Genomic DNA, 14,434 nt, shown 5'->3' with positions numbered 1-14,434 from the left:
TTGACGGGCATCAGCACAGTATCTTGGTTCATGTCTACTTCAAATTTGATGAAATTCTACCTGTTAGTTACTGAGAAATAGCTGCAGACGGACATTTTTTATTAAATCAAGGGCAATAACTCTGAGGGAAATTGACCAATCAAAAAAAAAACTTGACGGGCATCATCGCAGTATGTTGGTTCATGTTTATTTCAAGTTTCATGAAATTCTACCAAGTAGTTACTGAGAAATGGCTGCGGACGGACGGACGGACGGACTGACGGACGGACAACGCCATTTCAATACCCCCCTCCCGATTTCATCGGCGGGGGATAAAAAGCTAATAAAATTATCTACAATTTGCATATTTTATTTGTTATTTTATTGCCATATTATCTGATTTATGATCTTGAAATCCAACAGATCATGGTAATTTACGCTCAATCTGATATAAACAGTAAACATGCAGCGTCCACGTGACACCATGTGTCTTTGTTTCAATATGCGACTGGTTTAATAGCTATGAATATTAATGACCTTAACTTATCCAATCAGAAAAAAGGTTTATGAATACAATATAACTTGATGCATATTCGTATGACACTTGTACGCAAAGATATAGTCCCCTAAAGATGACCGCTTTTTTTCTCTCACAAAATACGAATTTCTCAGACATGCACCATGTACCAATGCAAAATATACGTTCTGAAGTTTAATTTGGTACCAAAATCATTTTTCGGAAATGCCATTTACTGGGTCACATTTAATTCTGAAAATAGCAATTTTCGGAAAATCCAAAGGTCATGCACGTTTCAGGCCGACCGCCATTTTGAAATTTATGATAACACATTAGTGATATAAAAGATCGTCAAAAATCAATAAATCTGTTCATTTGAAAAACAAGGAAACGATTAAAAATGAAATGATTCATAACATCTGGTAAGTGTTTTAAGTTATTTATTATTTATTCAGAAGAACTTTAGCAAGAAGTTACAAATCTTTAACGGAGATCGAAATCACAGCGCCGGTTTCGCAAAGAAAACAAGTTATATATTATATGTAACAATAATTTCATTTCTCAGTTTGTAAGCGTCAGTTAATTTGCAAAACTGCCCAATTTTTGTCTGAAAGATTTGACTGTTTCGTCCCTCGCAGATTGGTACTTAGAGGATTGCTTTAATGATTTGAAGTTTCAAAAGCAAATGATGGTTTGACAGTAGTTTTTGTATGTAGTTTTGATTAAAAAATGTTTAATTATTCTTGGTATAATGTGTAAAAACTCGTATAAAAAACTGAGTAGTCAAAATTATTAACGTAACAATGTGAGACCAACATTTTGAAATTGTGTGTTTGAGCTATGCATCAAAAATGATTTGATAAACATCTGCTTTGTATGTATTATGCAGTCTTATTTTGTTAAAGCAGTTCTATTAATGGCACTTAATTCCTTTTCAGGTCAGCAATGGCAGATATATACCCAGGCCCATTTCGAGATAGTGAAGCACACAGTATCACAAAGTCACGACTTAGAATAATAAGGGCACATCAAACCATTATAAAACGGCATTATGATTGAAATCAACCATTATGTGAAGACACTGTGGTTCAATTAAAATGATTTGTTTAATGGCTTTGTGCATTGAAATCAGTGTTTGGTAAAACTGACAACTGGTACCCTGGCTATGGAGAAAATTATGTATGATTCTAAAGCGGTTGTCAAGTTCATGACTCACTGTCTTAAGTCGGCCACTGAAGGAAGATAAGCAAGTTGTAAACATTCAGTTCGTGATTGGCCAGAAATTGGTGCTAGACTGTATAAATTCGGAGTAGACGATGGTTTATCAGTGAACATTAGAAGCACTTTAAATACAGTATTCAGCCAGTTCAGCAGTGACTTTTTCCATTAACTGTTAACCACACTACCGGTAAATCATGTAAATGTTGAATTCAAAACTGACATTTTTCATTGCATTGTTAATTAGTTCAATGACACTGTTGTAAAGTTGTATCCTAGTTTTTATGATCAACATGAAGTGAAGAAATGCAGGTGGAAATAATTCTTAATCAAAAGTAAAACTATTTAAGTTTTAACTGGTTGACAATTTTACTTTTTAGCAAGTCATAGCAATCTAATTGTGAAAAAGTATTTCACAGAAAAATATGAAATCAGTATTACTTGAAAATATTATATTTTATTTATAAACTTGTTTTATGTATGATAAATGTATCTACACTTGTTCTGTAATAATATTTAAATGAATCTGTTACAATGATCAGCATGCCCACTCATTTTTAAAGTTAAGGGTACATGTACCCCCTGCTTATGCGAAATAGGGGTACACTTCAAAATCTGGGGGTACACTTCATGGTAGATCTGATTTTTTTCTATTTAACTACTGAAATTTGTATATACATGTTTTTTTTTCATGCAGAACTCACGTGGGTGGGGTATAACAGATGAGATAATTTTAGAAAATTTAAAATGTTTTTCCAAAGTTAAGATAGGAAATTTTGAATCATAGGACCCCTCCCAATATTATACTAAATATAAATAAGTTTTCAGCACGGTTCATGTATTCCGGATTTCGTGGACGGAACATGATTCGTCCGAAATAACATACAGTCAACTGAAGACTGATAAAAATCGCCAATCAATAATAAATGCCCAAACTATTACAGATATGCAATGTGTATCAAAATTGCAGTTAAATATCCAAAAATAAAATACTGTTAACCTTTTGTTGAGTTTATAAAAGCTAAAATGCCTTTTTGCATTTTGTATCAATACTTTTTTTGCACACGACCCATGTGACGTCTGACTAAAACACTTACGAAACCCCTCTATGCAGCTGACAATTACGCCGAGAATTCGGTGATGGAAACGAGATTATCACGTCCCTGGACCGGATCTGCGTTTAAGACTGTACCAAACAATTGGCAAGTGCATGATGAAATAAACAGCGATTTGCCAGCTGAACAGGAGTTCCAAGTCTCTGCGTGCATGTACCCCCAACAAGTGATTTTTATGCGTGCATTTGATATTTTGCGCGTGATTCACGTACTGCAGTGCGTGAATGGGCATGCTGAAAGATTATGAAAATGTATGTGTATGTGACAACTGTAATTATTTTAAAATAATATAAAAACTGGAAAAATAAATCGCATCAACCTGTCTAACTTATTCATGATTTAGTTCAACTTATAGTAGTGTTTTAAATAGTTCATTATCATGTCCATAAAGAGAATAGACTGATCTGACACTATTCCAGATTTCATGAAGATATCTCAAATAATAAATCAAAGGCCTGAATGGCCTGAGTCGGCTAATGATTGATGTACTGACAGTATAGTCTACCAGTTTCAGTTTGTTTTTAGTTTTTTTCTTAAAATTTCATAACACAGCTCGATATTTACCCAAAATATTATATCCGGATACGATTACACTTTTCTCCAGTTTGAACAATATATTTTACAAATTGTGATGATACGAAGACATTTAGCAGCAATTGGCAGTATCTGACATTGAAGTTTACGGTTAAGTTACCTCTTATTTAAATCTTTTCATAAAAAAGTTGTTTCGTTTCGCCAAACATAGACGATCTACTTTCGATTTCAAAAACTACAAGAAAATATAATTTAATGTTTCGCCGATTTGTTTATTTCTCGAAAAATAAGAATTAAAACCATTTTTAATATCAGTAGTAACTAAACAAACCAGTAAGAGCTTCTTCTTCCGATAATTTATCCGTTTACTGACTGCAAAATTCAACCCACGCAAAGTTTATAGAAGTTCATACGATGCGTGTTTACGTTCAATGTGGGAGAATTAAGGCTGATCGGCTATGTTACCTAACTCATCCAGACGATTCAGATTTGGTTTTTAAAAAAGCATTGTGTGCGTTTCTGTAATTTTATATACGTTTTTATACGCTTAGAAATTATTAGACATGCGTATTTGCATTATTTCTATACGTAATTTACGCTAATACGCATCTTATCTGGAGCCCTGCTGGAACTATTTTTTGTCTTTCGCTGGATGTTACCCAAGCTTTGTAAGCCTGCGCAATTCTTAAAATGCACATTTATGCTTAATGAGTTACATTCGAGAATTGCACAATTACAAGTCATAAATATGACAGATTACATCGTATATTGGTCATAGCAAAAGGAATTGACACAACTTAACTTCATTCATGCAGTGAACTGTTTGAAATTTGAGAAATCTAATGGAACTACATCCCTTCACATGTTATTCGGTCCATTTAGAGAATCGTTGGATAGCAAGGACTCGTCAAATGGCTTTCAGCCTTTAGCCGACTCAAAAAGTTATGGCAATCAGGGCCCTCTCTACATTTTGGGGGATTGGGGCCGGGGCCCTTGGAGGGGGAAATTTCGCGTCGTTTTCAAGGGAGGGGGGAATTCATTCTGGAGATATGACATCTGATCATAACCCCTTAAATTAAGGTCAATTGAGTATTACAGATATCAAACTAATGTGAATATATCTGAAGTATTGTACAGAACATAATCTACTGAAAACAGGCAACTTTTATTTTCTTTTATTAAATCAGTTATGTGACATCCAATTGAGGTTCACATGTCGTCATTATCTGTAGCACTAGCAGTATCCATGGACATTGTCTCAGCAGCAGCCGGAGCAGGGCTTCCCTTCATCGTATCTACCTGATGGTGCATGTCTGGCCCTGATGAAACAGCGGTGTCCGTGACAGTAGTTTTTTTTTTTTTGAGAGCATGCTGCTTAAAAAGCAAATCTATTTTTGTGCATTTCGCCCCTGTTGCATCCGTGATCTTTTTACGGTATAAAGTAATACTAGGTAATTAATAGCTACTACAACCAAGAACATGTTACAGCATAATAACAATTTCTGTTTCAGGTCATATAATCTCATATTGTAAATAAATTTTTATCAAAATTCATTTTAATTTGATGAGGTTTTTCTTCAATATTTTTGTTTGTTAGCAGAAAAGTGCTAAAACACTGTAAAAATGTATCCAAAACGTACTATCCGGATACTGGTACACTTTTGGAATGCCGTCTGAAATGTTGTTTTTTGCCAGTTAACTTGGTCCACTAAGGTAAACCAGAGATAGTTCCTCAAATAATGATGCTACTTTTCATTAAAAATTGCATTGAAAGTCAAGTTTTTGTAGTGAATTTTGGAAAAATTGCATTATGTCATCGGGTGTAATTAGAATCGTGAACAGACATTCTAAACTTTTTTTTACTTTCCAAATTCATTTAAATTTGTGGACTTTGTCGTTGATATTAAGATACAATCATTAAACAATGATCTAATTTAAAGTTTGCATGAAGAAATTATTTAATCATGCAGGACAATTTTCACATGCTCGGTAATCAGCTGGTCGCTTAATTACGATAATAATTGGCGCCTTTTTTGACAGTATGCAGGCTCGTTGTGTAGTTTTATTTATACTCGCTGCCGGGAGTCCCATATGAGCGAGAATATTCGCGCCTTCACTGTCCATCCTAGAGCGTCAGCGGGCGTCTTGTCATGCTGTCCCTCGTAGTCCTTGCGGAGTACCAATCTCAGCGTTCAGCGTGGAAGATGACAATACAAAGAGGTGGTAAAACAATCCTTCTTAGGGCCACTGCGCTCGCCCTTTGTTGTGACTCTACCGGCTGTCCTCAATATAGTTATGACCACTTCCGGTAGAGCCGCATGCCTGCTCCGCGACGTGCACGCGGCGAGAGCTCAGGAGCAGCAATATGCAGGTTCAATACGGGTAACGCTTTATCAATTAATGTTAACACTTCATGTATTCTCATTACCTATGTTCACTCGCCGTGACGTAACTTGCTGATAAAGAAAAATCAGCGTGGCATGTCCACAGGATAAAGGGCGGGAATTTAGCAGAAGATCAAAGGCAGGAGGGCATGACCGCGAGTGTTTATTTTGAATACACGTGTTTATCGTGGACATAGTTTTACTGTAGGAAATGACTGATAAGAGGAAGGATTATCAAAGGAAAATGTCTCCGGGTCCTGAGTGACGCACAGGCAATTATCGTGCCGGGTCCTTTGAGCGTATTTTGAAAACCTCCCGGACCTGGGTTCCCGGGTCAAATGGAACCCCTGAGTAAAACTTTATCAGGCCCATTAAGTTACGAGACGCTCCTAAGACTATCGGGTATTGATTTTTTTCTTGATTTTTTTTTTCTTTCGAGGGGGAATTTTTCTACACTTGGGGGGAAAAAAACATACTATTTCGAGGGGGGAACGGGGCCGAATTTCGGCCCCAAAAATCGGCAAACAAGGGCCCTGGCAATATTACTTCAACTTGTCGATTGAAAATCATTTCTCAGTTCAGTCGACTTGACGCGTTTCCACAGTCATTATATAGCAAAAAATTTCAAGATTTCAGTCGATTTTTCCGAACTTTAAAATGTCATAACTTTTTTAATTTTTGAGATATTAAAAAAAGGAAAACATTTCTAGAAATCTTTAAAAGAGATCTTTAAAATGGTGTAAAGAAATATGCAATATTTGTAACTTTGAAAATTAGCTGGGGTTACTAATCAGATTAAAACAAAATGACAGCAAAAGCAGTGGACTGAAAAATCAGCCAGGGTTCAGCGTTCGACACTAACGGTGTCCCAAGATCCCGAGGACACCAAAAATCCGCAAGGGATCCTAAAGTTCACAATTTCGGTGTTCCGTCGGGACTCTTGATTTTCAGATAAAATATGATTCTAAAAAAATGAAATTCCCCGGTCTTGTTCGCTCAAACATCGGTCTTTTGCTAAGCCAGGGCGTTCAGTTGACCCGAGGTCCCGGGTTTTGACCCGCGAAAATCGAGAAAAACTCGTATTTTACCCGCATAAATTACGGCACGTGCGTCGGCTTGACTCGCGGAAATTTACTTAGATGCGTTCCAAGTTCGATAGTTCTGCCCCCTGTCAATCAAAATCCCAGTGAATTTCAATATTGTTCGCCGGCACAAGCGGAAATATGGCAGTAGGCGGAGCGTCGTATGTTAATTAGCTACCGACAGATGTCAGTCACGCCACGTGCCAAATGACACGTGCTTATCTCGCGGTTTGTATTTAGTACAATATGCCATGTCATTATCAAAGGTGTTTATTGATCAATGTTTACAAGTTAATTGATAAACAATGCAGCCTTAGATTATCGTGTTTGTACCATTATTTTGTGTGCTCGATACGATTACATGAGCCGGTCGGCTGTTACGGTCTATAACAAATTTATTATCATTGGCCGAGGCTTTGTTTGGGCAAAACAAATTAAATAAGCAGAAATTATACGTGGTATGATGAGAAAATAAAGTTAAAACAGTTATCTTTTCTAGAACTTTAACTGTTACTTTTGTTTTTCGTATTTGTCACTCGCTTTCTAGACCGACATTTTCGAACATTTTTATCATTTCTTACAAGATTTTTCTAGTACAAACTAAAATAAAAAGCCAATAAAACGTCTGCATTTACCAAAAATATGATCACTGTTGCCAAAGCAGCTCTTGTTTAGAAGAATTTGCTGATAATAAAAGCATGCAAACACTAAACCCCACCCACTTTTAGGCAATGTGCAAAATAAAACAACTAAAATATGAAATGTTTAAGAAAATCTGTTATGACCAATGTACTAGTTTTAGATAAAGTCTGTGGGAGTTGCATTAATAAGGCCTAAAAAATCTTTGTATCTGGTAACATGCTCAAAAAATTAGGGTAGGTAGGTCGGAACAATTTTTTTTTTGAATTTTTTTTATTTAAGGGAGACTTTTCGGAATTTTTTTTTATGTCAAAAAAATGATTACAAATAAGGGGGTTATAAGGGGGAATGAACTAGGCGGCATACATTTAGACGAACTACAACAAATGGCAGAGGAGTGCGATAGTAGTGAAGATGAGGGGGAAGAGGACTTGGACAGAAATGGCATTATTCTTTTACAGCAAAAGTCATACTAGCTACTGTTGTCATTGATGTAAAATGGAAATAAAGTGGAAATAAAATACATTTAGTACTGTAAACAGTTGTGTTTGTTAGATTTTAGTTTTTTTCATGTTCTTACCACATTTTGTTATCAGGGACTCCTAATTTTCAGCAGGGATTCCTAAATTTCCCAGCAGGTATTCCTTCGGGATACCTGGCAAAAAAGTTAGTGTCGAACGCTGGGGTTGCTATTACCAGTGTTTACCAAGGGTTTTTACATTACTATATATTTTTGTCAAAGTATTCAAGTATTTTTGCTTAAAAAATGTCACCAAGGATGTTAAGTTATTCATATAAATACGAAATTGTGGAGGGCCTTCATGTTTGAAACCGAGATCATGTTACAACATAATAAAAAGGTCTGCTTCAAGTCACATTGTACACTAATATTTATCAAAGTTCATGTTATATTGATTAGTTCTTTCATCAATATTTCATTAACAGGAACATGTTAAAGCAGTCTGTAAACAAGAGCTGTCACTAATGGTGACAAATGCCCCCGCAGCACCTTGACCTTTGACCTGGTGACCCCAAAGTCATTAGGGGTGGTGTACTCAATAAGTACTATCAGCATGTGAAGTTTGAAGGTCCTGAATGAAGTGGTTTGCATGTAAAGTACCTTCATGCAAAAAGTTAACGTTAGCCCCTGTGACCTTGACCTTTGACCTGGTGACCCCAAAGTCAGCAGGGTCGGTGTACTCATAAAGTACTATCAGCATGTAAAGTTTGAAGGTCCTGGGTGAAGTGGTTCGCAAGAAAAGTGCCTTCATGCAAAAAGTTAACGTTGGCCCGTGACCCTGACCTTTGACCTGGTGACCCCAAAGTTAGTAGGAGTGGTGTACTCAATAAGTACTATCAGCATGTGAAGTTTGAAGGTCCTGGGTGTAGTGGTTCGCGAGTAAAATGCCTTCATGCAAAAAGTTAACGTTAGCCCCTGTGACCTTGACATTTGACCTGGTGAACCCCCAGTCAGTAGGGGTGGTGTACTCAATAAGTACTATCAGCATGTGAACTTTGAAGGTCCTAGGTGCAGTGGTTCGCAAGTAAAGTGCCTTCATGCAAAAAGTTAACATTGGCCCCTGTGACCTTGACCTTTGACCTGGTGACCCCAAAGTCAGTAGGGGTGGTGTACTCAATAAGTACTATCAGCATGTGAAGTTTGAAGGTCCTGGGTGCAGTGGTTCGCGAGTAAAGTGCCTTCATGCAAAAAGTTAACGTTGGCTCCTGTGACCTTGACCTTTGACCTGGTGACCCCAAGGTCAGTCGGGTTGGTGTACTCAATAAGTACTATCAGCATGTGAAGTTTGAAGGTCCTGGGTGCAGTGGTTCGTGAGTAAAGTGCCTTCATGCAAAAAGTTAACACTGACCCCTGTGACCTTGACCTGGTGACCCCAAAGTCAGTAGGGTTGGTGTACTCAATAAGTGCTATCAGCATGTGAAGTTCGAAGGTCCTGGGTGCAGTGGTTCGCGAGTAAAGTGCCTTCATGCAAAAAGTTAACGTTGGCCCCTGTGATCTTGACCTTTGACCTGGTGACCCCAAAGTCGGTAGGGGTGGTGTACTCAATAAGTACTATCAGCTTGTAAAGTTTGAAGGTCCTGGATGCAGTGGTTCGCAAGTAAAGTGCCTTCATGCAAGAAGTTAACGTTGTGACTAACGAACTAACTAATGGACGGACAGTTGAAAACTAATATGCCTCCCTTCTGGGGCATAAAAAATATATCCAAAATATACTATCCGGGCACTGGTATACTTTTGGAATTTTGTGTTAAAGTGGTTTTTGCTCAAATTACTTTACTCACTACGGTTAACCAAAGATAGTTCCTCAAATTTTGATGTTAATAACCATAAAAAATTACACTGATAGCTTTTTTAAAGGAATTAATATGGAATTAATATGGTCGTTTCGTTTCGTCAAAGCCTTCTAATGGCCGTGCTGTCTCTCTGGTATATACCGTACACGTTGTACGTTTTCTTCTCTAGTATGTACTCGTATAAACTCATGGTATAATATTTTGCGAAATTCGGTTGTTTTCATTTTATAAAAAGGCTTAAACAAATCTTTTGGATGCTTCAATGAAGTCATCAATTATAGCTGACAAGTTTTCCCTGTGTTCTTTGTAGGGATCCTCTGCTGTATTTACAAGAGAAAGTTCAGCACTGAAGTCCCTGATACCCATGTTAAGGAATAACACCTGCTTTAACCTTTCTCTATGGACTTCATGGGACACTCGTCTATAAAGTGTATCACAGTCTCTGGTTCTCCACATCTGCAGAATGGCGTGTCTTTATTTCCTATTTTATTTTGGTATTCGTTAAGGCAATACCCAATAAGTACTATCAGCATACAACAACGGGTGTTATTAGAATCGTGGGCGGACATTCTAAACTCATCTTTGCTTTCGAAATTCATTAAAAATTGTGGATTTTCTAGATGAAATTACGGTAAGACCAAATTCATTTAAAATTGTGGATTTTCTAGATGAAATTATGGTAAGACCAGACTGCTTAGTTATATATATATCGAGTAAACGACTGGATGTGGATTTTGTAAATCAACAATGACCGGGCTACTGATGCTTTAGCTTTATGGTTGCCCGGCGGGCATACTTCCGGAATTTTTTGGTAGCCCGACGAAAATTTCTGGTAGCCCACGGGCTCCGGGCAATTGATTTGTTGGACACTGGCCTAGACGCTATGTTTGATATCCAATAATTACTTTTGTATAAAGCGACAAGCTCCTACAAGCAGTCACGTGATTATTGGTAAATTAACTGCCCCAAAGGAGCTTTTAAAGGGAAAAGGACAGTTTGAGCTAATTCCTGAATTTCGAACATGATCGAGAAAATATTCGAGTGCCATGATTTTCTACTCGCATTTCTTTATTCTTACTCCAGCGATTTTTTTCCTTCATTATAAAGTACCCGAAAAAGGACCTTTTCCCAATTCAAAAAATGGAAAAAAATTCCCAATTCCCATAAAAAAATTCCCAAAAGGACAAAGAAAAACGGTCAAATTGTTTAGCAACAAATAAGTGGTTTGATATTTTATTGATTTGTATGCAAAACAGATCTTGATTTTGCAAAAAATAATGATTCCTTGCAATTTTATGACCAGTACAGACCTGCTTGGTGCATTTATTACTATTGATTACAAAAACCAAACAACAAAAATTCCCAAATTGAGAGAAAATGCTGTGATTTTTCCCAATTCTGTCGGTACCGGACCTTTTCCCCAAGTGACCAAAAAAATCGCTGTACTCGAATTTTGCAAGTTAGCGACTGCTGAATTCGATCCCTGATCAATATGTCTCCCACCACAGTGGTGTGTGGGAGACACAAATATGCAGATTAAGTTTGGACGTGGCGGAGACAGCGACAGTCAAAGTTATCACGCTGTCCCGAAACGTCCTATTATTTGGACTAATTTCACCCTAAATCCTCTATTTACCCCCAACTTTTTTCATTTTATCTAATTTACACCCCCACTTTCAAAACAGCAGGTTATCACACCCAGGGTCAAAAAATTATCTGGAGCACTGTCTTTACCTGTGATATGGATGACTCAAACTCGTCAGGTTTCTCACCCGGAGGTTTAACGATCTTAGCTCTCGCCGAGTACATCTGAAAATGTCAGTACACAATATTGTAATTGCATGTTGTTTCTGCAAAGGAATGATGCTAAGGCAGCAACATGGTATTTATAATTTATAAAAAACACAACCAAGTTTAGCGGATTGTGGGTTGTTCTCCAAATCAACATTTTAACCAGGTCGGAGCCACAGGTCTGGAATGAGACACAGACACTTGGGGTCTGGAACCCCACTCCTCCACCCGTGCCAACTATTAGCCAATATTTTTAGCGTAACAACATCAGGTCCCAGAAAAGTCACAAATTAGCTATATAGCTAAATCTAGCTATATATAGCTAGAAGTAGCTATAAAACCAATACCAATAATGCAAAATATGTGAAAACAAGATGCAAAATGGTCATAATTACGTCCAAAAGGTTTATAAGATGAAAAACAATAACACAAATCCAAGATCTTTGTAGTCACATTTTCAGTAACTGTGCCAGTATTTTGCGATAAATCATCACTGAATTTTTCACTTGTGATAATCATCGTAGTATAAGACAAATTTATAAATGACTAATCGCAGAAATTCGCAACATGTATTGAAACTGAAACTGCATAGATCTCCATTCTTTGTGACTGTCTTCTGTCTCATAAACCATTTGAATGGGATAATAATTATTTTACATTTAATATACACATATGTTAAACAATTGTTATTGGTTTTATAGCTATTTCTAGCTATATATAGCTAGATTTAGCTATATAGCTAATTTGTGACTTTTCTGGGACCTGAACATAAAACTAGCATAATTATGTGGTAAGTCATAAAAACGCATTCAGTTACAATTTTAACATGTTTTAAAAACAGTTTTTACTTGTATGGAACACTTCCCTGCAAATTGATCCCTGCTTTGCACTGCGCTTATCGGCATCGGGTGCCAAAAGTGGATATAGCCGTAAGCATATTAATTTTGGTACCCGGTTCTAGTCCTGGCTTCCAAAACTCTAAATGCCGCTTTTTTATATTTTATTTTTTTCATAGTTGCGGCTTTATAGTTTTGGACCAGGCCTACTTTGAAACCATACCAAAATAAAAAGTTGTCCAACTTTTCGTCGCAAACGTAGTCAACTGAAATTTTGAACAAAAATGTATGGATATCTTGATAAAGTAATCACTTTTACATCAGTTAACACCATTTATCAAATTCTGGAAGCAAATCTTATATAAACCGAGAGAGCTGAAGATCTTAAGCTAACCCGGTTCATGACACGCATGTTACAAGGCAGAGACTCCAGTGCAAGCAAGTGTACCCAGTGCCAGCTTCATGGTTTCATGTTCCCAGTGTCAGTTTCACAGTTGCATATCTTTCCTCTACAGAGTATGGAAGTGACTGTATTTTTAAAACATGCTGAAAATGTAACTAAACACATGTTTATGACAGTCACCTATGCTAGTTGGTGTTGTTACGCTTAAATATTAGCTAATAGTTGGCAGTGGCAGAGAATGGTGGGGGGAAGGGGGTTTCCAGTGCCCAAGTGTCTGTGGTTTTGAGAGACATTCTGTTGATCAAAGGTATGTCGCTCGATCAGTCATTTAGCAACACTAAAATGACGGATTTCAAATACACCTGAACGAAACGAGATAAACAAAGCTACAGAAAGTCAAAATCGCAATGACGACGATAGGCAGGCCTTTACCTACTTATAAATTCCTAATTTTATTTAATACAATCAACATGCAACATATTCCGAGGGTTTCGAGCCTAAACCGCGGTCGTCGAAATAAAATTGTAAGACTCATAAGACAATCGTTCATTAAGACGACTTCACATATATTTTTTTAAAGAAAAGGAAAACCGGTTAAGTGTTTCAAGTGGATTTAAATCAAGGCATTTATTGTCCGTACCTTCTGTATTTGGCGATAACCGGAAAAGGAAGTGGATTTGACTAAAAAGACTGGTATACAGTGGGTAGGGATAGAGTGCGAAATGGACTCCATTTCGCAAAATGGACTTTACGTCTACGAAATGGACTTTTATTTTCTTAACTGTGACTTTAATGAAAAAGTTATATGTATTTTCTTCCATAGACATGATAGATAATAGGTAAAACTAAATATTGATCACCTTTGAATCATTTTTCTGATTTATAACCAAAATATTGCAATTTATCAAGACCGCGTCCTCCGCAAATTCTACAAAATGGACTTTTATTTTCTTAATTATGGGTTTAATTTTGATGAAATATATATTTTTATAACACGATATGATAGATTAGAGGTAATACTAAATGTTGGTCACTTTTGATAATATATTTTTCTAATTTTTAACCAAAATATTACAATTTATTAAGACCACGTAGTCCGAAATGGACATTTTCGTGCCAAAATTCAACGAAATGGACTTTTATTTTCTTAATTGTGGGTTTAATTTTTAAGATTTTTGTATTTTCATAAGAAGATATGATAGGTTAAAGGTAAAACTAAATATTGGTCACCTTTGATAAATTATTTTCCTAACTTATAACCAAAATATTACAAGTTATTAAGGCCGCGTCCTCCGAAATGGACATTTTTGCGCCAAACTTCTACGAAATGGACTTTTATTTTTTTAATTGTGGGTTTAATTTCTATGATTTTTATATTTTCATAAAAGGATAAGATAGGTAGAAGGTAATACTAAATATTGGTCACTTTTGATAAATTATTTTTCTGATTTATAACCAAAATATTACAAGTTATTAAGACCGCGTCCTCCGAAATGGACATTTTCGCGCCAAACTTCTACTTTTATTTTCTTAATTGTGACGTAAATATCAATGTTATCAGTATTTCCATAAGAAGATATGACAGGTAAGATTAAATGTTGGTCACTTTTGATAAAATATTTT

The 14,434-nt window shown here is 36.4% G+C and overlaps 1 protein-coding gene across 1 annotated transcript in view; it reads right to left on the bottom strand.

Moving 5' to 3' along the window:
* LOC123524479 (40S ribosomal protein S7-like) overlaps positions 1 to 13,525 on the bottom strand; it is a 65,066-nt gene extending 51,541 nt beyond the window's left edge. Inside the window, exons 1-2 of the mRNA XM_045302696.2 lie at positions 13,452 to 13,525; positions 11,516 to 11,590 (exon numbers count right to left, since the gene is read on the bottom strand). Coding sequence (XP_045158631.1) covers positions 11,516 to 11,590 — 75 coding nt within the window. The 5' untranslated portion in view covers positions 13,452 to 13,525. The remainder of the gene's footprint in view (positions 1 to 11,515; positions 11,591 to 13,451) is intronic.
* Positions 13,526 to 14,434: the final 909 nt, after the last annotated feature.

This window comes from Mercenaria mercenaria, chromosome 3, assembly GCF_021730395.1.
Source record: "Mercenaria mercenaria strain notata chromosome 3, MADL_Memer_1, whole genome shotgun sequence".
NCBI lineage: Eukaryota > Metazoa > Mollusca > Bivalvia > Venerida > Veneridae > Mercenaria > Mercenaria mercenaria.
Note: the sequence above shows the minus strand (reverse complement) of the source record. Positions and strands in the feature narration are given on the sequence as shown.